This window comes from Argiope bruennichi, chromosome 1 (genome assembly GCF_947563725.1).
Source record: "Argiope bruennichi chromosome 1, qqArgBrue1.1, whole genome shotgun sequence".
Taxonomy (NCBI): Eukaryota; Metazoa; Arthropoda; class Arachnida; order Araneae; family Araneidae; genus Argiope; species Argiope bruennichi.
Window position 1 is genome coordinate 13,920,121 of NC_079151.1, and position 25,111 is coordinate 13,945,231.

Here is a 25,111-nt window from a genome sequence, read left to right on the forward strand (position 1 = left end):
GAATTTCTGAAGCAACAATAAAAAAAATAAGAAAGGAAGTTTCAACATCGGGCTCATCGACAGTTTTAAAATCACCCGGTAAACACCGTAAAAGACCTAGTGAGCGAAACTGTGAAATAGACGACTTTGACAAGTGTGTTATACGGCAAACAATTCAAGACTTTTACATAAAAGAAAGGAAAGTACCATCCCTCAGAAAATTACTACCCGTGTTGAAAGAAAAAATTGGATTTTCGTGGCAAAAAGACACATTGTGCAAAGTCTTACATTCAATGAATTTCCGATGGAAGAAGTGCGTTAATAATAGAAAAGTACTCATGGAAAGACCAAATATTGTTTTTTGGAGACACAGATATTTGAGAGAAATTGATACCAATGATGATTCTGATTCAGAGGAAACCGAAACTTGCGAGAGTGATTTAGAGGATTTTGAAATACTTGAATGAACATTATTTTAGAAATTTAGACGGTATTTTATTTTATTTTATTTCACTTTAAAAACTGTTTTGCCTTAGAAATTGTTTGAAAATACATGCTGAAAGTTTAATAATCAACGAAGTTCTGTCATTGTATTAATAATCTAAAGTCCTTGATAATTATTAATAGTTATGAAAATATTAAACAAATATTAAAAAGTTAAATAATTACTTTTTTATAGTAATAATTTTCATCTTTATTGCATATTCATTAATATTTCATTTTTATGTCTAAAAGTTTAAATATTATTATATAAATAATATATTAAACAGTTTTTTTTCACTCTTTATAAATCAATTAAAAAAATCGCCAATACGTCATCAAGGCGATCAGTAAGCCAACATGGATGCCTTTCTTTTTAAATCCCCTATTGAAAATGGAGCAGGTCTTGTTTCCACGGCAACAGACTATCGTAGACATATTGGCGGGAGCTATTCTTGAGGTAGACAAACAGTAGTCCTGGAAGGCATAATAATTTATACAATATTTAGTAATAATTTGTCTTTTTTTTTTCACAATTTCAATATTGTTATTAGAGCAAATAATTAGTTACTTGCAAAAATGCAAAAATCCCCAATTTTTAAATATCACTCATCAAGAGATAAGAAATTATTCTTTTCCTAAAAACTACTTTTAGAAAAGTTTTTAATACAATACAGTATTTTGCTTATCATTCTTCAACTAATATAAATCATTAGATAAGAGTAAATCACCAAGTTTGGGCGGTATATGTTTGAGTCAGAGACGATATTTTTACTTCCTGCATACGTAAAATATTATAATCGTTACATTCACCTTTGAGATACTGAGGACGTCCCACATACTAGAATTTCCGAAGTTCGGGGAGGGAGGGGAGGGGGGTGTCATTTTTGGAACAATGTCTATTCATCCGGTTGTAACTAAAGATCATGATGTAATTAAAGTAGAAAGCACAAGGATAAAAGCGGAACGAAATAGATGAATGAAGTTCGCAAGAGATATTTTTTTAACAAAATTAAAGATATCGAAGCGAGGACGGACGACTCAAATTTTTTGTATGTCTCCCCCTCCTTTTTTAAAAATTGAATATGGATTTTTTTCATATTCCTTTTAGATTAAGAAATCTTGAAATTAAAATTGGAGCTTTCTTAATACAGTAAAGCCTTCTCTCGTAGATTTTCATCAAATATTTAATTCAACCATTCAATGAGGTGAATATTCTAAAATGCTTAAATCCATTCTCTTCTGTATATGAATCAGCATTTTCTGAGCATAGCTCATCAAGGGGACTAATACTGTATATTTCTTTCATTACATCCCAGGATGGTTCAATTCAATTACCAAATATAATACTTTGTTACGTGTGAACTTGGTGGTTTTTCCATCCGCATCCAATATGCAGCAAGATGGATGCAAGAAAAAAACATAAGTATGAGCCCATCCTAAACAACAGCAGGCAATTGTTTTGAATTTCGGACTTGATGAAAGTCTTGTTTAATCTCTTCTACTTGGATATCTTAGCATCTAAACCAATCTCTTCAAATGTGCGTTTTTCTCAAATGGTTTCGTAAACTATCAGCTAAATTTAATTTACCATCAAAAATCCTCTTAGATTTTTTTAAAAATACATTTTTCTGTACTTCATTTTCAAATACAAAGTACAAAGATGAAATACAAAGTTTCGATGTCTTATATCGCCTTAGTTATTGTATTTTGTATTCCGGGCTGAATGTTATGACCTCGATCATTTTTAGGTTGCACTTAGGATCATTTGGCCTACCCCTGAAATTTTCCAGAATTATTTTCTTTTAAATACAAATACGGATGACTTGAAACTTAGGGAAAAAAAGATATCGCTTACCTGAATAAAAAAGATAAAACAAACAAATTCCTTTTGTGCATTATCCCAACATATTTGATTTGGATACGGTTTGGTATTGGCCATAAGTTTTAAATGTCTGGAAGACTGCCAAATAGGTCAGTGAGCTTTTAACTATGCCTCTATAAAAAGTACTCTAATAATGGAACGAGAATAGTGCACCAATCAGTAGAATGTAGATATCTTCGCAAGTAAAGTATATTGGGTGAATCAAGAAAGGAATCACGATTTAGTTGATTGGTTGAGTTTTATGGCGCAAAAGCTATCCTAGGCTACACTGCAGCATGATTTTAGTTGACAGAAGCATTGTATTGCAACACGTTTCATGATTAGAGTTCATATTTTCCCTTGGATATCAGTTAATGAATTTATATTGTGATCAAGTGGTTTAGAAAAATAACATTAAGTCACTAAGTGAATTATAAATCTGTTTTCCTATATCTTGTTAACCTAAAATTGGCAGAGTTTTACTTTTCAGGTTTTAAAATCTGATTCAGCCATATCTACTTTCACACATGTATAGTTTTTAGAGAGATCTAAAATGTGATGAACTGTAACGTCACAACTAAAAATGAGATTATATTTATAGAGGGTTAAATCTAAACCTTATATCGTCATGTTGATCCTGAAGCATTCTATGGGGGTTTTTTTTGTACGCTTTTCGTTTTTGCATTCAACGTAATAGCTACCGGTTTATGTCACAGTAAAATAAATCTCTTTTCTTTTTTCCTTTTCAGTATAATGTAATATTTAAGTGTTTTGCATCTTTTTTGTGATTGAGCGATATGCAAATATTCATTTATCCAAACTTTCTTACTCCACCATGTGTCACTTCAAAACGGGATTCATGCTGAATCATCGTTATTTTTCATTTGTATTTCCTACATTTATGAAAAGAATAGAGCTTTAATCCAGAATTTTAAATGTGGAGCTTTTATTTCCGAGTTTAACTCAAATTTGTGTATGATCTGCACTTAGCAAAAATTACTTTTGTACTTGAAATTTCTATCTCAAAGAGGTATATAAATATATTTTTCGTTTGAGCTATGATCATTCCTAATAATAAAGCAAAATTCATTGAGATAAAATGTTCCAATTTCTAGAACTGCGAGTGAGTATGCAATTCTGTAGAAGACAGGCAGGCAGTATGAAGCATTGTAGTTGTTCTAAAATACATCATGGTCATCAAATTAAATTAATTCGTGTAGACATGCTTTTTGCTGAACATTTTTTTAAAACGAGACGACTTGAATTGCCTTATTTGACTTTTCCCTCCAAATTAAGACAAGTGCAAAGTGAAAATTAAGAAAAGTTAGTTTGTCCTGCATCTTATAGGGTGAAAGAAGACTTATGAAAATAAACATCTCTGACTACTTAACATGATAAAAGAAAGTTTGGAAAGAAACAAACAATTAACTCTATTCTGCATTTTTTTAATATTGAAATGTGTCGCAAGCCAGTTTATAGCATTAGGCTTAATATGCAATACAAGATGAATGAATTTAACAATGCATCTCTTCAGACATTTCAAAGTACGCACCTTAATTTTTTTTTTCCTTTTGAAAACCGGATGACAAGAATATACAATTGAACTGAACAAAACTTTAAACAGCACGAATTGTAGAAGGCCAAAAATGATATAAATCCCTAGTTGTCTTCTGTAGGAATATTATTAAACCATCTATTTTCAATGGAAAATTTACGTGAAGGAAAAAATAGCTAATCAAACAGACTTAATAAATTCTTTTATAAGACAAACGAATTTTACAGAAATAATTTTTGATTTCACAACTATAAAAATCCTTTTCGATATAAAGAAATAATTTATAAAGGAAATCGGAGAAACTTGGTCTTCCAATCTGGGTTCTCTTCTGCTGGAATTATTTATTTCCGTTCAAGCATGTCGTCATATTTTCCTAATCATTAAGGAAGTATTCTCCTCCATTATGTTGTCAATTAGCAGAAATTTATTTGACTCTTCATTACGCACTTCGTAGCGGTGAATTCAATGGAAAGTAGACATTTCTAGAGAGACCAGAAAACGAAGAGAATCATGTTTTTAGTTGCCGCAAATACTAATACTGAAATTTTTGAATTTGAAATTTTAGAAATTTAAAAATTTTTTATTGTAAAATATTTAATCCTTTTTCTTCTAGCAAAGTTCGTCCTCACAGGTAAATATATTTGTTTTATTTATAATGTAGTCTAAAATGTGAATAATTTTATTGCATCTATTTGTTCAATTTGTATTTTCTAGTTGCCACTTTGAACAGTCACTTTTGTTTTTGAATTGTTTCTTTGAAATACTAATATTAGGGGACGTTTATCGTGTTTGGGGAATCAAAATATTTTTTTTAATGGTAGAGTGGATAAAGAAGTAATTTTAATAAATGAACTACAAAACATTGCGTTTTTTTATCTTCAAAATGATGTAATTAAGATTTTAAGAAATGCACACATTAAAACTGTAAAAAATTAACATATTAAGATTGCCATCGATCCAAATAAGCTGTTTTCCGATTTTGACCAAATTCTTAAAACACAATTAAAATGATATTTTGACTTTTATATCCCGTATGTTCGCTGTTCCTTGGTTTATATAAATGTCTGCATTTTCATGTGCACATCACAATTTCCATTTCATTAAATTGTTCTATTGAATGTGTCATTGTCTGTTAAACCGCACTTATCGAGTTTTTTTACTTTCTCGTATGGAGAACATATTGTAGTCGTCAAATTTTTGGCATTATGTCTATCCGTCTGTGACAAAGATAAAGAAAATACTTTGGGTTAGAACTGATAATCTTTGATATATGTTCTTTACAGCAAATTTGTAAACTTCAATAAAATGTTGAGCAAATTACGTTCAGAAGTCTGTCTGTCACTACATTCCCAAAAAAGTAGGTGAGCAGATGACTCCCATTTCTAGTACGACACCAAATTCATGATTTGTACCTTCACAATAAGTTTACGAAGTGATTCCAGTTTCAGAAAGCATACATCAGAATAGCTTCCACATTTCCTGCTGAAAAGATTAATATCGAAAAAAAAAATCTTGGTTGTTACAACTGATTTGCAAATCGAATGATTAGATGGTTTATATATTTACAAAACACTCATCTTAATATATCATTCCAAATGTGTGTAGAATCCCAGTATACTCTTATACAAAGTATCTTCTCTTATTGACCCTCTCTAGCTTAATTCTAAACCGCTAGAGGCAGTCATACATTTCTGCTTAGAAAATGTTTTAAATCGCATAAAGGATAGTTTGTGTTTTTGTCAATACATTTAATTCTAGAAAAAATTAAGAACTTTGAATTTTTGATCAGTTTACTTGTCTCATTAGTCATACTAATGAAAGTATTCTCGCTAACATTTTATTTAAAAAAATTCACTTTTCTAACCGAGTTGTGAAGCTTTAAATTTCACTGTTGTAGATAATTTTAACAGTTCACTTCAGTCTCAAGAATGGTCTTAAAGGTATTGGATTATAATTAATTTTTCAGTTAACGTGTCATTAAATTTAAGTTTCTTCCCATTACGAGAAAACGAGGGCATATTACTATAAGTTTGGAGAGGTTTTCAATAATTATTTTCCTAAAAAATTTTTTTAGAATTATTTTTAGTAATTTCCTGTTATTTCTCAGGTTTTATTATAAAAAAACTGACCAAGTGAAAAAAAGAAATCATTTAAGGTTTGATAGGCAATTGATTTGTTTCGAAAATTAGAAGTTGCAAATATATCTAATAGCGATATTCAAAGCAAATAAAATGTTAAGCATACATACAACAGTGAGTTAAAGGTAAAAATAGCTTGTATTGTTCCCTGATAAGTATCATTTCCATAATTTGACTGAATTTAAAAGAAAGCAAAAGCAATGGAATTCCTATTAATTAAACATGTTTAATTAACCCAATTTTTAATTCCATATTTTGTTTAATGTGATACCACAAAAATATTGCAAAAAATATTATCTTTTAATATAAAACAACATTTAAGTATTCAATACACTCAAAATTAAGTCGAATATGCATTTTTTTTTTTATTGATGAGAAAATCTCGAATGAGAAAAAAAAATATCCTGTTGCTTGAGAGAAAAGAAAAAAAAAACAGTATTCGTTGTGTTCCACAAATTAAATTGAATCTAAAATAAATAAATTCCATTTAAAATACCAAAAATAAGATAAAGAATATTTCAGATTCAAGAAAGCCAATACAAATTTGCCTTTAAAAAGAATCTTCATGAGCTTGAGTTTAAAAGCAATAAAAGTTAAAGAAAATCAACCAAGCTCGTTGGTTTATGAAAGTGTGTTGCAAAATATTGAGGACCATTTATTTCTGTAACTATTGCAATTAAACATATATTTCTAGCTGCAAAGTTTCATCAATTCAGGTGCCCAAACGTATGAAAATACTTCAACTTCTGTGGGAGGGAGGGGGGGGGCGGAATTACAAAAATTAAATTCTTATACGGTTCGCCATAGAGAAAACGTGTCTTTTCTTGCAGTCATCTATAAAGATAGTTTCATGCTTCTAACTGTAAAACTTAAAAAAGCAAATTCATTGGTTTAGATCATTTAGTCATACATCTGAACAGTGATTGCGTGACGCTTCCGTTTAATTTTCACAGATAATATAGATGCCAGGAAAGAGTATAAAAAAAGGCAGATTTAGAAAATGATAACGCATTTATTAACCTAATTTAAATTTTAAAGATAGTTAGATAATACATTCATTGAAGTGTTTAGAAACTTACTCAACATGGAAACATTCGAAACAATGCAAAGCTGCATTCTTTTAATAATACTTGTGCATATACGATCATCATTTGCCATTTCAAGATAGGCATTTTGAATTTATGAATGTTCATTTTTTGTATTGAATAAATTTGCATTTTTGAAATCAATATTTCCATCCAAATTCGAATTTAGTCTCTCTAAATATAAAATTAAACATATATGTGCTCCTATTATGCATAGAAGCGAAGAAATTCGTGTTTATGTAGATGAAAGTAAGAAAAACATTTTACTTAGTGGTGGCATTTTTTAACTGTAGATATTATTGTAGTAATTTAATTTTTGCATTTCTTTTATCATCTTTTTTAAAGAAACCAAAACGCTTTTATGTAATTTCCCGCCTTATTTAATGAACCCTTGTAATTGGAAGTATATCCTAAATACAATATTTAAGGAAATAAATGATTTTTTTCTCTTTTTTGCAACACACTGTATAGACAAGTGTTTTAATGAGGCCTTTATTTTTCGATGACGCTTTAATGCCTGCTATGTCGCATTTTTATCTGTCAACTTTATTATGCGATTTGTGAAAAATAGGATGTCAGTATGATGAGTCCCAACTAAAATCTTTTCAGCTACCACTTTCCAGAACATTAAATTTTGAAATAGGATAGATGTCGCTTGTAGCTAGCACTTTGGATCCAGACTAAAGAGAACGTTACATCTGAATCATCATCATATCCAAAATTATTTTAAAAAATACAGTTCTATAAATATACAATGCAAAAAAAAATATCAGACGACACATTAATTAAATTATGCATTTGTGTTAACTAGAAGCCTGAATATGGATACAATATGATACAGGAATGAAAAAATTCGTATATATTTTATTTCATTAACATTTTTTATATAACTATTGACCATTGAATTATGAAGTATGTGTTGGATAAAACTTTTATATCAATAAGTTCAGAAAGATTCTACGTGGTATTTGGACTGACCTTCTTATGTGTCATGTGCCTGGTTAATGGTGGTTTTTCTTCTTGTTTTTCCTCATCTTTTCGATTCATGTGTGCATGAAAAATTTTTCCATAAGTAATATTCAGTTTATATGTATAAGGAGTTACTTTTTATGTATAGGGACTGTAGAGAAAGTATTGTCATCATGAAAAATTTGAACTCGAAATTCTGACGAATTTCCTCGGTTTAGGTTTCCCTGAGCCCTAAAAAACACATTAATGCCATTATGTTTGTCTGTCTTTCTGGGAACATAATAGCTCAAAAACACTTTGAGCTAGATGGCTGAAACTTAGTATATGGAATGACAACGAAATTTGTTGATTTCTATCAAATTTTAAATATAATCCATTCAAAGGAAAGTCTGCCTAGCTGTTCAACTGAAATTGGCAATTACAAAACACAAAGAGCTATATTTTAGGACACAGGTTTAGCATCTAAAATATACACTCTAAAATATACAGTTTATCAGTATACACTTTCTCACGTGTGTATATCGTAGTAACTCATAAACGTAACGCCTTAAATGATTGAAATTGGGCATGTTGTCTTGTTACTACAACTCTCGTTTTGTGTCAAATTTTGGCGTTTGCCAGCCGCAAAAAGGCGTAAAAAAACATATTCTCGAGGATAGAATATGTCAATAAAATGGATAAGTCAGCCAAGGATCTATCATTTGTACTCTCGTTTATCAATGCCATGCAAAGGTTACTCGCCTCCTTGGACTATTTTGCGTGGTGGAAATGGGATAAGACATTTATTGGAGAATAAATGAAAAACTTTCCGGGAGACCTCATCCACCAGTCTCAGTTTATTTCAACACTGAAACAGTCATCAACCTTCTTTGGGAAGTTCTGTCGATTTTACCATGCAATCGGTCATTCTCTTAATGGGTCCTAATAAAACCTCTATGCTGTACCACCTGGACTTTGAAATGGACCATTGCAAACGAATTGCTGATCGCTAAGAGCAGTGGATTTTTTTATGTATTAAGATAAGAAAGATCCGTTCCTCGCTATTTTGAGCAATACAACCGATCACTTCGAGCATTACATCTGTGATCACTGCGACTGCAACGTCATTGGATACCGCAACTAAAGTGCATAGTCATCGGCAGATTTTTAGGTTACTGAAAGAAATAAAGTTTACAAAAGGGAAATCATGAGTTCAGCAGATTTATACCTTACGTACGATTCGGTATATGAATTTGTTACATCAGAATTTGTTCTTGTGTATCTAAATATTTCAGCCAAAGAAAGTCATTTCAAGCACGTTTGAAGGTAAAAGGGTTTTTGTTTCAAATTTATAGAATTATTTATTATAATCATATTTTAAGTAATATTTTTTCATTCTGTATTGAAATAGATGATGCTTTTTTTTAAAGCTGTGTCATTTCCCATCTTTTGCATTCTAGCTGAGTATCTGTTTTGCACTTTTCTGATGAATATTTAAATATGTTCTAAAGTTGCAATATTTTCAGTCTTCTTCTTCAAAATAATAATAATAATAATAATAACTATGCTTTGATTTTTGTACATAGTTGTTTTATTTTATTCAATTAATTACGTTCGACGTGTATACACGACAATCAAATTTTCAATCTCAATGTGATACGCGTTATCTAAGATAAATTATCATCCGAGAAAATTGAAAATTTCAGTAAGATGCAATACAAATGCCATTTAGCGGTATGTTTTCTTTATAATACTAGTAAACATGCAATAAATTAAAAAAAATAATTAGGTTAAATTCTTTAATACAAAAGTTATTTCTCTTTCAATGTATTGCTCTTTACAAAATGAGGTGATAATTTTCTTCATTGCATCGAGAATTCTCCGTACTTGTATATCTAGATTTCTCTGCACTATGTTTGTTCTTTCGGTACTCCTCGATAACGATTGCAACAAGGTAATTAAAATGCGAAAATTATGAAGGTCCATAGTAGTTTCTGGTGAAACGGAACAACGCGATATTTATGTTGAAATTTTCTTATTTTTTAAAAACAATGCTAATGCTGGTTGACCGAGTACAACTGCCAAACCTACACGTCTTTTCAAGAAACATTTGCCCAACTTTATACATCTACACCACCAATATTTACATTTTTTTACCAGTTTTTTGTCATTTTTAAAATTTTTAATAATACTTTCTTTAAAACGAACTGTTAATTTTTTATCTAATAAAAATGCAATCATATGTATTATTTCCACATGTATACACGTTTCCATTTGATTTTGATTACGGACTACGTGACAGACTCTTAAAAATAAATTCCACAGATAACTGGTAAAACAGCTATGACTTGGATTACTTAGAGAGTCAAGGACATTTTTTTACCAAATGTGTTATATTTGGAAAAATCTTGATTAAGCTGATAAGATTGGGGGACTGAATAAAAATATAATTCCGTCATTTTCCCACCTTCTGGTAACCGCAATAAACGGCTTTGTTCATACTCGGCAAGATGCAGATGTTGATTTTTTTAGTCCGCTTAAAGGCAATCTGCACAATGCCAAATCCAGAAGACACACTCGCGAAGAAATCGCGTGTTAAATCAAATGTGATTTCCATGTTTATAGTGGAGCAAATAGCGCCATTTTACACCATCCAGTGGGAAATTTGAAAAGAGGCCGTCTTTCAGATATGCTAATGCGCCTCCTAAATTTTCTTTTGGCTGTCACAATTCCTTTTTGATCTTGGGAATTTATTTTCTACCTGTGTATTTCTTTATTGTATATTCTAAATATTCCAAAAATGGATGGTATATTCCAAAAATGGACGTACTCCTTAAATAATTGTTACATAAACACTTACAAAACTTTAAAATTGACTCAGTTTATCTAAATGTAATGCAAAATATTTGAAATTACATAAATTTAATTAATATGACTCAGTTTCTAATGTAATTTTATGTTTTTCCTTTACATTAAATCTATTTTACTCAAATGCGTAGCTCATCGTCACGATTGTAATCTCCAATCTTTTGATGACCCTTATTTCATTCTATGATCTTGCTGAGTATTCAGTGTGAAGAGTAGTTCATTAGTATGAACCCTTCTTTGAAAATAATGGAATGGGTTACGCTTATTTGGACTTTGAAAAATGGAAATGCAATTCCGGACATGTTCTAAATGCGTTATTCAAGAGATGATACTGAATGAGGAAGACATTTCCACTAAACAGCACTTCCTCATTACTGTAGTAACCTAACATTTTATCTCGAAGGCGTCTAGTGCTTTTTTCAATGTCATCTGTCGGTTTCTTAAGCAACATCGCTAGTCAAGATACCAAGAATTTCAGATAATGCAGTATTTCACTTTCACATAAAATTAACTTCAACAATGAAATTTTATTGGTATTTGTTTAAATAAGACAAAATAATGCATTCATTTTATGCAATATCCAATATATAAGATTACAGTTTGAACGAAGAAAATGAACGTAAATCGAGTATTTAATGGGGTGCAAGAGTGAGATGACTTTTTGAGATTAACAGGAAAATGGTGGTCATTAATAAAAGAAGTATTTTCTATTAGGCATGCAGACTTGAATGACTTGATAATATTATATACAAAATTTCCAATAGCGAAATTATTATTTTTACTTTTCTGCGTTTAATTTTTAAAAATATCCAACAAAAAGCACGAACATTTTTCTAGTGACGAACATTTTTCATAATGAGGAAATCCATGAATACTCATGTATTGTGAAAATGAAAATATTATATTATGATATGTGTTATGTGTGATATGTGTATGTTATATGATGTTCATCCATGTTGTGTGTGAGTGATGCCGATTTGCAAAAACAAATAAGCAAAAGGCAACCAAGAATTGTTCATTGGATAAAAATTCACACATCCAGTTACATAACTCAGTACGTTTGATTAAATATTTATATACAACTCTAGAATGTGTAATAAAGGTATTTTTTGCACAGAGACTGTTTAAAATTGTAAAATTTTGAATTTTTAAACCATATATAACACATCGATTTCATAAATTTCTAAATTTTTATTTCATGTAATTGAATAATTTAGCATAACTCTTAAATCAATAATTATGGAGAAAAAGCAATAAGAAATAATTCGAATACCTTTACACTTGATCAGAAAGATTTAATTAAATGAAAACTGTAGATCTATTTAAAATAATTATAATGTGTTATTAAATAATCAATGCTTCGTTTATTTATTTCTTTAAAACACACACACAAAAAAATCACATTTTTCTTATTGCATCAATATAACACCACTTTAAAATTAAGTACTAGATGTATTTGTCTACACAGATTGCTGTCGTGTTAACAATATCTCGTATATGATAGTCACACATCATCAAACGAAAGTTGTAGAAAATTTTATGCATATTAGTAGAATGCTTAAAAAATTTAAAAAAATTATATATATTTTTTATATACTTTAGGTTGTTTCCTTATTGTGGAATTTTCCCTGTTTATAATGTTTGAGAAATACTCAAAACAAAAGTAATCAATAAAATCGGATTGAACAACAGAAAAAAGAATGCAATGCCGCATACAAAACTAAAATAAGTACAGAAAGAAAATCGTAGCAATAATTTCCAACTAAAGCGAGAATAATATGAATCAGCATAAATATAAATTCATGAACATTTCATATCTCAGCTCATTGATCTTTGATATAATGCAGCAGGAAAAAAGCAATCTATACAACATCAGAGACGGAGATCAAAGAGGTGGGAATTATTTTAATTACAGTTTAACAAACTACGATGAACAATTATATTAAGATTTTAAAATTGATATAAAGTGTCTATCCAAATAAATTGGTAGGAACGAATTATTATGTTATCCGACTGAACAAACCTGCAGATTTAAATCCTAAATATTTCATCTTATTTACGAATTCGATTTTATCAATACGAACCGATCTACGGCAGCCAGTAAGAACTTGCAAAGAAATCTGAGCACAAAAAGAAAATACCCAATTATTTTGCCTTCACTTATCACCATTATATTTGCAATAAAATGCCTTCAGTAAGTGTTTTTCATTTTCAACTAAAAATTCATCATTCAAAAATAAAATAATTATTATTTCAATCTTTCTATAGTCTTTAATGTTTCTATCAGTGAAATGAATGGGAGATTGAAACAAAGAATTTTTAGATGGCACTTGTAATGATTATTGATTTTTGATGAAGAGCAAAAGTTTGAAAGCAGTGTAAAGGTTCGGAAAGATTTTACATTTTATATTAATCAGTATTTTTATCATTTTAATGGATGTAGAGCATTGTTTTCAAAATTATCTTCATGGAAAGAGATCTTCACCATGCTGCATCTAATGACTGATTTGCCGAGTTATTGTTGATTAAAAGTGAAATATGGCAGTAGTGTAGTATTTTTAATTCTAGTTAAAATGTCATTAAAAAGCGAATTGTCCGGATATTAAGAAAATAATTAATTTTGGAAATAACTAAAAATCGTTTTTAGATTTATAATGAAAAAGCATTTAAAAAACTTGGAAAATTATAATAGAACTAGAACTCAGTTATTAGAGAGCAAAGAAAAAAAATGGCTTCCATCACAAATCAAAAAAGTATAAATTTGTATTTGGAGAGAGAAGATTTTCTCTGTCCAAAATTTATCAAATGAAATAGGAAATATTTCAACCAGTCAATTTGAACTGCGGAATTATTAAATACAGTTAAAATTATAAATTTTAAACTGCATATAATCAAGCTGAAAATCTATTTCGGAGTTGGAATATAAAAGAGAAAAAATTTTATTCCCTTTTTGGTAGATTATAGAAACACATAAACGTTCACTTTGGGTAATAAATAAATAATTGAAATAAAAAAAAAGGTTCTGTGACAAATTGATCTCATATAAAAACTCAATCGATTTGGAATTATGTGGAAAGTTTGTGCTGTCGTCTGTCTACCATAGTTTTTGCATTTTATACTAATTGTTACTTTATATTTTTTTTTTCGTCTTTTGATAAACCAATTAAAAAAATATATATAATTAAATTGAAGAAATTAAATACTGTTATATATATTAACCATCGAATACTGAAAATTTAGATCAGCGTATAAGAGCCAGTCGGATTATTATAAACATCTGTTTCAGAATCTATGGCTGTATCTCAGGAAAAGATGTTATGACTCTTAACAGTGATAACAGACGCTCCAAATCTTAATGATTGATGCTATATTTCTTTTTTGAATTAAAAATGAGAAAGTTAGTCAACTTTTGAAATTTTTAGAAGTGCAACTGTTTCATTTCTTTCTATTTTTATTGCTGTAATACCCGAAATTTCAACATGATTATTTTCAGACCAAAGAATTGAAACAACAGAACTGATTAGTCAGAAATCCAAGCAGCGCATGACATCATGTAACAGCGTTAATACATGGCATAATTTGAAATGCATTTTCTCTGCGTACATTTGCATAATAATATCTGAAAAAGAAATTACTTTTTCTGGCCATTAACGATCCATAGGGATACGCCTCCAAGTAGAGACAATACCACTGGGGAGGGAGGGGTATTGAGGTATCAGTGGTGATAGTTATCTTATTCAGGCCTAAATTGCGATCTGTGGATGAGAGAATGAAATGTATGAATGAAGTTCACCTCGTGAAAAAGGCTCAGACGGATGAGTAGCTAAGACGTACTCTTGGCCCTAGATGGCGCTACTGAAACACCTTCTGAGACGCTAAAACTAGGGTCAAAATTGCTGACTTCGTCAGCGGGCTTGTCTATGACAAGTGCCATAAGCAACAACAACATAGGAATACGTACAATTCCGCATAAGGATACCGTGACATATAAATGACATCATGTAACAGTGTTGATAATTAGCATAATATGAAATGCATTTTCTCTGTCTACAATTGAATTAAAATGTCTGAAAAAGAAATTATTACCTTTTTTATCCATTAATGATCCATAGGGATACATTAAGGTTCGTATAGGGTACCCTGATAAATGAATTAAGTTCATTAAGTTTCGTCCAACGTTGACCATGCTTCAGCAAATGTATTGTTAATTTTAAGTTCCTTTCCTTTGCTTCCCTTTCACTCTCTCGTCTTTTCACAGATATTGATAAGAAAGAAAACTCCAGTTAAACCCTGTTAATGTTAGGATATTACTCTACGCATTCCTATCTTAAAATTCAACATGGAGCGATGGCAGGGGCGTGTAGCTCTAGTGACCGGGGCGTCTGCTGGCATCGGTGCGGAGTTGTGCAGAATCCTGGTGCAGCATGGTATGTTAGTGGTGGGATGCGCGCGAAGCGTGGACAAGATCAAGTCCATTGCAGATGAAGACGCTTTGAAGACTTCACCAGGAAAGCTAATCGCCATCAAGTAAGTAGAACTAAATTTTTTTCATATATTGGGTATTATATTTACTTTCATCTTCGGCATACAGAGACGATTTCAACTTAGAATGTATTAAAGAGTTATTAATTTATGGAATTCGTTTATATCAGGAACCGCTTTGACAATAATTATTGATTTCCATGACTTTTTGGTCGTGAACTGAGAATAAGAGCCTGAATTGCTAACTGAGTAATATGATGAGTAGAGTTTTATTTTTTTTATTGACGAATTTCTTTGCGACATTCAAGCCGGTTTTAAAGTTGTCGAGAAAAATGTAAATTCTTATTTAATAACTAAAAATATTTGCGGGCTGTAAGGATTAATTTAAGATTTTACATTCTACCTTGTATTCTATGGCTCCAATACATACATTTCATCTTTGATGTTTCTTAATTTAAACAGATAAAATAAAAATGTACAAAGAAATAAGAAATCAAAAATCATTTTTTTCAGACAAATCGACTTGTATTTTTACATCTCGAAGTAACAAAATGGGCTCTTATTAAATGAAAACTTAAATATTTTGTTACTTTTCCGAGTAATAAATGTTGAGGAAAGTTTGTATTGTGGAATGTTCCAGATGATTAAAACTGGAAATAGGCTTAGTTAATTTGCAGTATTTTGAAGAAAACTAGCCTCAGAAGGTTATCACTGAATTTTAAGTATTTCGCTTATGCTCATACTTTTATTTCAATATTTTAATGAAACACGAAATTTTAATTCGTTATTTTTCTTTCTCTTCGATATTTTAGTGAAAATAAGGTAGATAAGGTAATATTCAAGCAAACGGAACAATATGGGAAAATGTAAATGAGTGCTTAGTTAAGCTAGTTTCAACATACTTTTATGTGGATTTCGCTTTACAAAATGATATTAAACATTCGTATTTTCTAATGATTGTAACTGAATTTTGGTTCTTTAATAGTTAATCCAAAATATTTTGTTTCAAATATGAATCTAAGTATTCTTAAGGTGTGCATTTTATCTCTTTAATGGAATAAAATAATTTTGATTTCAATAATTGACTTACAATTTTCTTTTGATCGTGTCTTCCCATGTCTATAAAAGTTAAGCTTCTTAGATTAAGTATTACTGAATTAGATTTATATTCACTCGAAAATTGGTTATATATAGTAGCAAAAAATAAAAGTTTCAAAGATATTTTATCAAATTGTTGAGCCTCAATAAACAATAGTCTATATTCAAATTGATTTTATAAACCTTTCCTTTTAACGTACTTATATCAGTGGGCTAAAATGCATTCAACTGATTCAGAAACATAGATGTTTGATTTAACAAATTAATAGATAATTACCAATTAATTAATTGAGAATAAATACAGCATAGTTCAATAGTTCTAAACGTATTTCAGATGCGACTTGACCAAAGAGTCCGATATCCTGTCACTGTTCGATGAGATACGCCAGAAAGTCGGCCGACTCGATGTCTGCATCAACAACGCTGGACTCAGCTACGACGCTCCTCTTCTTACTGGAACAACGGAGCAGTTCAGGAATATGTTGGACGTGAGTGACAACTGAAATCCTCCTCCTGCCATTTTTTTTCTCCTTTTTGTCTAATGAAGCTGCTAATTTCTAGATGTATGTACATTTGTACTAGATGTATGTAGGTTGCATTTGCAGGGGCTAAAAGATTAATATCAGCAACATCAATAATTAAACTTTCAGTTTGGAATGGAAGGACCAACAATCTGAGACGCATTTTTATCAAATAATAAAATTCTAAGTGCATTATGTTAGATTTAATAGTAAATATAACGTCAAATTTCTATTTTGCATTCAATTTATTATTCTAAATTTTAAGTAATAGATTTTTATATATAAAATTATAATCGTTGAAGAGTGCCAATTCTTTCTAGTTGTAAAGATAATTTAAAAATTAGTTAAAATCTTGTAGAAGAATAAATGAAAGTAACTAAACTTTTCAAAGTGCGAATATTTAATATTTTCTGAATTAGAAGAAAATTTCTAAAATAATTATTTTTAAGTAATTTTTGAACAATGAACCGATTTTGTAATTTGTATTGAAAAACGCTTAATTTTATTTTTACTACAGAATTTAAGTGCCTGCCACTTTTTAATTTTTATTGATTTATGAGTGGAAATAATTATTTTCCTAATGTGTTTTCAAATTTATTAGGTTTTAACTTTATTATAACGTTTTATAACACTTAATAATAATATGACCATTTTTAATGTATATTAATGATATTTAAATTTTAGAAATAACAGATCCTTGATCTGAAATTCGTAAAGTGGGACAATAATTTAGAAACCTTCCTTAAAAAAAACTTCAAAGTTAAAAGATTGATTGTTTTCTGCAGGTGAATGTAATGGCTTTGTGCATCTGCAGTCAGCAGGCGGTTAAACTGATGCAGGAGAAAGGCATAGATGATGGTCAGATCATACACATCAGCAGGTAATGATTTCAATTTGATTCATTGTTTTGAGGTGATTTTTTTAACAAAAGAGGTTTTAATAAGACAATAAATAATTAACATATAATTACTAAAATTGTTACCTCGTCAATTCCATTATATTGCATTGGTTCATGATTCTCAGCTTGGTGTAAATCAGACTAAATGAAATTGAAAATAGCGGAATTAAATATTGGACCAGCAATTTATGCATCAGCTTTTTCCATTTCGCCGATGAGGAAATATCTTAAAGGGGGAAAACATTTTCTTGTCAAAGTGGATTGAAAATGTTGTCCAGTCATAACAAAAAGAGATGGTGCAGAGTATGAGTGCAGGACTCATTCATTTGATTTCAATGCTTCAAACAAAGGCTTTAATTTCCATTAAGAGGGAAAACAAAATGGTTGCTGAATTTGAATACATCTTTCATCATTATATTTTTTTAACAGACGATATCAGCTGAGTCTCGCGTATTTATAAATTTACTCACATGAAAATCATTAACGATATTAGTAAATTTATGCACTTTATACCTTTTGTTACATTGGATAAATTTGTCTTTTAAAAAATTATATTTCTTTTCTTAATAATTTTGGGAATTTTAATTTAAATAGTGAATATATCTGTCAGTTATCAACTAATAATATATATTTTTTACATTTGTATTTTCTCATAATTTGTGCAATTTCTCTTGTGCCTGAATGGAACTTGAATGTCCAGAAGATTTTAAAGAAACAGAAATTCGCTATAATGCATTCTGCATTCCTCTGCAGTATAGGTGGCCATGCGATTCCTCAAATCGGAGGTTGGATGGGTGCTCATTTTTATTGCGGCACCAAATTCATGATTCGAGCTCTCACTGAAGGACTTAGAAAGGAGATCAAGGCCCTCAAGAGTCACATCAGGGTGGCGGTAGGTTTTTGGATTCTTGATCTTCTACTTGCATTGTATATTTGTTTATGATGTTTAGTGGTGTTTTGTTTCTTCAGTCTTTGTCATAAGTATTTGTCTTGAAACAGAATTGTCAATTGTGGCTCTTATGCCATAAAAATTCAAATTCCAATCAAATCGAATGAGTGAAATTACGTACTGCATTGAATAATTTTGCTTATATTACAGTAATTTCATCATTATATCAACATCTATGATCAATATATTAATTAATCAGTAATCAATCTATTTTGAATTGTATTTGACTATGTGTTAACAAAGCAAATAAAACATAGTAATAATTGTGTAAAATATTTTAAGTCATAACAGAGAATATACAAGACCCTGCTAAAATCGTCAATGATTAATGATTTGTTTTTAAATATCGAAACAAGGATTTAATTGATTATTCATTTTGTGTCAGTTTAAGTAATCTTTCAACTATTGTTTTATGGATAAGAAATCTAATGAATAGGCACATTATGTTTATTACTTTATTGTAGAGATATATGTAAAAGTAGATATTTTTATCCAATTCTTCACAGAAAATCAATTTTAGTTAAAATTTATGTTAGGATTTTAACATGTGATTACATCATCACAGTTTCCCTTCGCAATTTTGGATAGACAATCCATATTCTTGAGGACTCATATTTTGTGTTTTGAGTTAATAGCCAATCAATAATACAGAAAAATTTTAGCGTTAAAACATCTGCGTGTTTTATCAGTCTTAAAATCAAAAGCATAAGATTTCTAAAGTATGCAGAATACATTTTTGATTTTAATGGCAATAATAGAAAATTTCATTCCAAATATGATGATTCAAAGTGTTACACAAAGATGCATAGCTATGTCTTGAGATATAGCAAAATAAACCTCGGATGAAATAATATCTAGTGACCGCAGTGCCTACTTACAGTAAATTAACAAGCAAATGAAAAAATTTAAGAGTTAATTTTATCTCGAAAACTCGAGCAGATGCAAAAATGCCATTTAGAGATTTGTGAAGAATTACTGTTTTAATATCAAATGGCTTTCTGCAGATCATATTAAATAAATTAGAACCCTTGTTATTGTTTTCAGCATGGGCACTTTGAGAGCTTATTATTATAAATATTAACAAGGCATAGTTCAGGAAACTTTATTTTATATTTCTTTAGACAAAAAAGGATAAGTACTGTTCATTTCAGGGTCCCACGAGTAGTATTTTTCGTCTATTGTACTTTGTTAAGGAGTTTCATGTAGAAAGATAAAATGTTATTACGCCTTCTTGTTCTGCGATAATTTGAATCCTTCCTATTGATAAATGCAAACATTTCCTCCTTTCACCTTTTCTCTTGTGGTGAAGAGCTTATAAGTCAGCCAACAGCTACTAAACACGGGCAATTGCTTTTGTCTTGTGGTCTTGTTACTCGGCTGAGAACCACAAGGTCCCAGGTTCTATCCTCTCTCATAACAATCTCCCACACTCTCACCCCCTTTTTGACGAAATAAACGCCTCCTGACGCATGTGCAAAAGCGTGGCGGGATCCAAATACCAGAATGAATTTTAATATAAATTTCCAAATATTTATAAATACTTTCAGAGATATGATCTGTTTGTGTAATAAACAAAAGTGGTAAGAGCACTTACCAGTGAAGCCTTAGCGAGCTGAGAAACATGTGCCTTCTTTTAGATATTGGAGAATGGTGAACAACATTTGTTTTTGTTGTTGTTTCTTAAGGCCATATACAAGCCCGCTGACAAAGTCAGCGATTTAAGCCAAGTGTGTGCAGTAGCTTTGTTTGCATTAATTTCAACCGTCTTTGAAAAAAGTGAAACCCAAACATTCTCAAGTTTCATAATTCGTACTCTATATCAGTTATTTGCAGGGAAAATTGAAAAATTATTACTTCCAGTTGAATGTACTAAATAGTTTAAATACAATATTCCATGAAATAAGGCATTTTTACTGAAACCAGATAAGAAATCAGTATATTGGAATAGTTGAGAACGGAGGTAAAATGAAAATTTCAATGCAAGAAAAAATTATATTCTTGCCTTCAAAAAGAAAAGTTTATCATTTCAAATACATTTTTTTTTTCAAAACAACTCACAACTGTGATTAGAAATCAAAATAGGTATTTCTCATAATTTCTTAGTCTCTTGAATAATTGGGAACAAACAGAAGTAATTATAAACTTCGCTGTAATTGAGACTGGTTCATTATTTGATTAATTTGAGAAAAAAATAGACATTGTTTCATACGCCTTTTGCAACATCATTATGCACTCATTTAAACAATACACTTATTTCCCTTCTTATAAGAATGTTTACATCGGAGAAAATGACAAAGAGTACTTAATTTGTTCTTTCATATTCTGACTCTATTATACATAAATTTTTTAAAGTATAAGCTGTAGTAATATATTCATACACGTCTTAAATAACTCATTCATGCGATTAGTAATGATATCAAATTGAATGAATTTAAATCTTATTGCTTTTATTTATAAATACACCAAATAGTTAACATATAATAATCATATCTGGTACTAAAAATGCTGCCACACTTAGAATAGTATTCGCCACTTTATTAAATATAGATATTACTTCCACAAATCTGTATTTTTAGAGCATATTTTGTTGCTATAAAGGCTAGTAATGCACTCTGTATGCATAACTTCTATTGTCAAAGAGTTAACGCGTATATTCAGAATATCTTTCATTGTGTTATATTTATATGAATAAGAAACTGTGCATTGTAACAGCTTTACATCCGCTTGCTGATCGCCAATTTCATGATATTGAATATTGTAAAAACTTTTTTTTCTTTACTTAATACCGCTTCTGATAAACGGAAATTGTAGCGTGAATTCTTTCCAATCACCAGAACTGTAATGCGCCGTCAAATAGGATAACCGAACTCTGCCTTTGGTCACTTGGCGAACATTGACTGGCAAACCCTCATAACGGCAAACAAATATTTAAAGATTTCTTTAGTCAGTGTGTGATTCCCTTGAGTGCATGCTGTAACCCAATGTTTACTTTCTGATTGTAATTGTTTTATAGTATTGGTTAATTAAAATCTATTTTAAATATTATTTGACTAATTCCTATAAAATATTAACAATAGAATTCTGATTTACGAATATCATGTTCCTCATCGTGTTTATTTTTCTTATTTTTTTAAAGAGTGTAAGTCCAGGATTGGTGGAAACGTCGTTTTTTGATAATTACTTGAAGGATAATACCTCTTTTAAGCCAGAAGACTTGTTCAAGAACCAACCTCTGCAATCGAAAGACGTCGCCGACACCGTCGTCTACATCCTGTCAGCCCCTCAGCACGTCGTTCATGATGTTATCCTCTGTCCTTACAACAGCTTAATCTGAAAGATATGTGTCTTTTGAATCCATATGTCTGGATTCTTAGAACTTGCTAGAGGATTCTGTCAAAGCAGTTTTAAATAAAAGCAGTTATCATAATTTTAGAAGTTTCTTTTCTTCTTCATTTCAAAACATAATAATTGCCAAGTCCATTTTAAATTTTAAGAAAATTCTTTAGAAAAATTCTGTTTATTTTATTTAATTGGTTTAAATCTTTTCTCATCATGAGAAGGAAAAAAAAAACGAAAAAATGGTACAATATGATAATATGTGTCTCCTACATCATGTGTTTGTACATCATGCTTATGTAGAACATGATGTGCCTCCTACATCATGTCCTACATCATCAAACCATGTGCCCTCCTACATCATATTTTTGAAAAAGAAGAACTTTTAATTTTCAAAATTCTTAAAAAACCGTTTTATGTGACTGAAAGGCATTTACAGGCAATTGTAAGAGCACGTTGTGCCTACTTTGCAGCAACGACGTGAATTTCCTGCCATCACACTTGGAGTCCAGTCTCGCGTTTCTCATTCCGTCAAGACTTTCCTCTCAGACACATTAACTGAGGACCAGGTGATAACTCAAGGATGTAAGATTAAGTGTTCCTCACGAGTGCCAGATCTTACACCAGCGGTCCTCTTGTTATGGGGTTACTTAAAGTCTCGTGTCTGCTTGGGCTGTCCAACTCTTTGGTGGAACCGAAAGATGCCATCCAACAGGTTATCAGTGGTGTCGATGCCGACATACTGTATTCAGCTGCAATAGGCATAATTACGAACCTCTTCCATAATATTTTGTGGTCATGTTGAACATCTTTTGCTTTAAAATAAAATGCCCTTTATTAAGTTTCTGCGTCCTGCTTTCCCAATTTGCATAAAATTTGACGTGTCAGCTCCATCTATCTATCAGTTTTAAATAATTTTTAATGGAAAAAATTTCAAAGGGTCTCTGATCATATTCCTGCAAATCGTAATTTCTTAGAGCATTACTTTGGTATTAGGATTTTTTTTTTTTTTTTTGAAATTTGCACGAATATATGACGCACCTTTTATATAATTTTGCCTATGTTAAACCTTATTCTGAAATAATGTACTGAGGCATCTGATATTGACTCAATGTTGATTCTCTTGCAAGAAGATGAAATAGCATTTCTATTTAAATTTATTAAAATGGTATTTCATATATTAAAAGAAATTTACAAAAAAAAAAAAAAAAAAACTGAAAAGGATAGCACTTTAAGAAATAGAAAATTGCTTTTTATACTGTTTTCATGTTTAAACTTTCAGAGATTAAAATGTTTTACATGTTTTAATTAGGTGATCAGCAAAATTTTATGATTATATAAAAAAAAGGTCATATTTTATATATATATATATAACATTATTTTGGTTAAAGCAGAATGCAGGTTCGAAGAGACGCAGTCAAGGCATGTCCACCATAGCTCGCCACAAAAGCAGAAGTAAAGAAGGGCGAAACATATGATCACTAGTCTTATAAAACATAGAATTTCCGGCCATGTGCCGATGGAATACATATGTTGACCTTTGACAAGGGCAACGGAAGTATCACATTCATTTGATACGTAGTACTGATGGCGCATTAGTTTTACAGAGGAATTAATTAAACCGAATGTGGAATTGGATCACGAAATAGTAGAATATTTTTAGAATGAAGTTACTGTGGGCGAAATTAAGATAAAATCTAGGAAATTAATTAAATTGAAATTAGAATTAAAATATTATTACACACACACACACATATATATATATATATATATATATATATATATATATATATATATATATATATATATATATATATATATACATACGGGCTTGGATCACGGATCTGAACAAGAAGAAGAAAGAAATTTATGTTTGCAATTCATATTTAGATGCTTGTATATCAATTACAAAGGAATATAATTTCTCCGAAAAGAAATAAGGTTTGATATTAAAAATGAATAGAAACATTAATTTTGCACGGAGTTTGCAAAGTATTTAGTTAAATACTGACATTCACTCGCGTACACAGATACACTAATCGGATAAAACTTCTGTGTTCTCCATAAAGTTCATGTATCGTGCTTGTAAATATTTATAGTAAGCATTACATGAAGCACACATAAGTTACCTTTTGCACGCAAATGCATTCTCAGGCAGTTTAACTGCAGATTTTAAAATGAAATATTTGTAATATATTTTATAATATATTAGAAATATGGTATTTTAAAATATATTATATTATTTATATCACCAATTCTGAAAATAAAATGCTTTTAAGAAAATATTTTTTCTAACGTTTTCTTTTCCTCTTTTACAAAAAGCTTTTTTTACAAGCATAAAGTCAAAAGCATAAGTGATTTGCGTAAAGTTTTTTTTTACAAAAAAATAAGTAAATAAATAAAAAATCACGAAAATTATTTATGTTTTTGGCTTTATGCTTGTACTTCACTTTGTTTTACATTTTTTCCCCTTTCTCTAAACTGTTACATTTTAAATGGCATTAATGTATCGATAACTGTAATCAAGCATTGTGCAGGGATTCTTAATAAAATGGAGGTGTTCATGAACAATATTTAAAATTATATAATTCTGATAACTGAAAAATGAATATTCTTTCATTTTTTATTGTCTCAGTAATATTCTAAAGCTTTCTTCTGTTGGATTTTGTCATTTAACATAAAAGTCAAGAAAGTCAATGCAAGAGACAAATTATTTCGTACACTCTGAATAATCATTTAATGTATGTGATTTTGAACTATCATTTTATAGGTTCATTTTTACCCAAGTTCGACCGTGATTCAGCAAATGTTTTTATTAATTTTATCTTAATCTCCTTTGTTTGTCTTTCCCTCCCTTTCACCCACTCGACTTGTCACAGATATCGATAAGATATCACAGATATCGATAAA

General features: G+C 30.0%; 1 protein-coding gene across 3 annotated transcripts; it reads left to right on the top strand.

The window, feature by feature from the left end:
* Nucleotides 1–4,345: 4,345 nt before the first annotated feature.
* LOC129968314 (dehydrogenase/reductase SDR family member 11-like) lies at nucleotides 4,346–22,294 on the top strand. Of its 3 annotated transcripts, none has more exons than XM_056082171.1 (6): nucleotides 4,346–4,509; nucleotides 15,176–15,444; nucleotides 16,832–16,985; nucleotides 17,804–17,898; nucleotides 18,670–18,808; nucleotides 22,002–22,294. In XM_056082171.1, exons 2-6 carry the CDS (start codon nucleotides 15,257–15,259, stop codon nucleotides 22,197–22,199), a joined length of 774 nt encoding a protein of 257 aa, XP_055938146.1. In that variant the 5' UTR covers nucleotides 4,346–4,509; nucleotides 15,176–15,256; the 3' UTR covers nucleotides 22,200–22,294. The 3 variants fall into 3 exon arrangements, with proteins under 3 accessions (XP_055938146.1, XP_055938153.1, XP_055938160.1); XM_056082178.1 differs by lacking the exon at nucleotides 4,346–4,509 and adding an exon at nucleotides 9,247–9,375; XM_056082185.1 differs by lacking the exon at nucleotides 4,346–4,509 and adding an exon at nucleotides 14,845–15,041.
* Nucleotides 22,295–25,111: the final 2,817 nt, after the last annotated feature.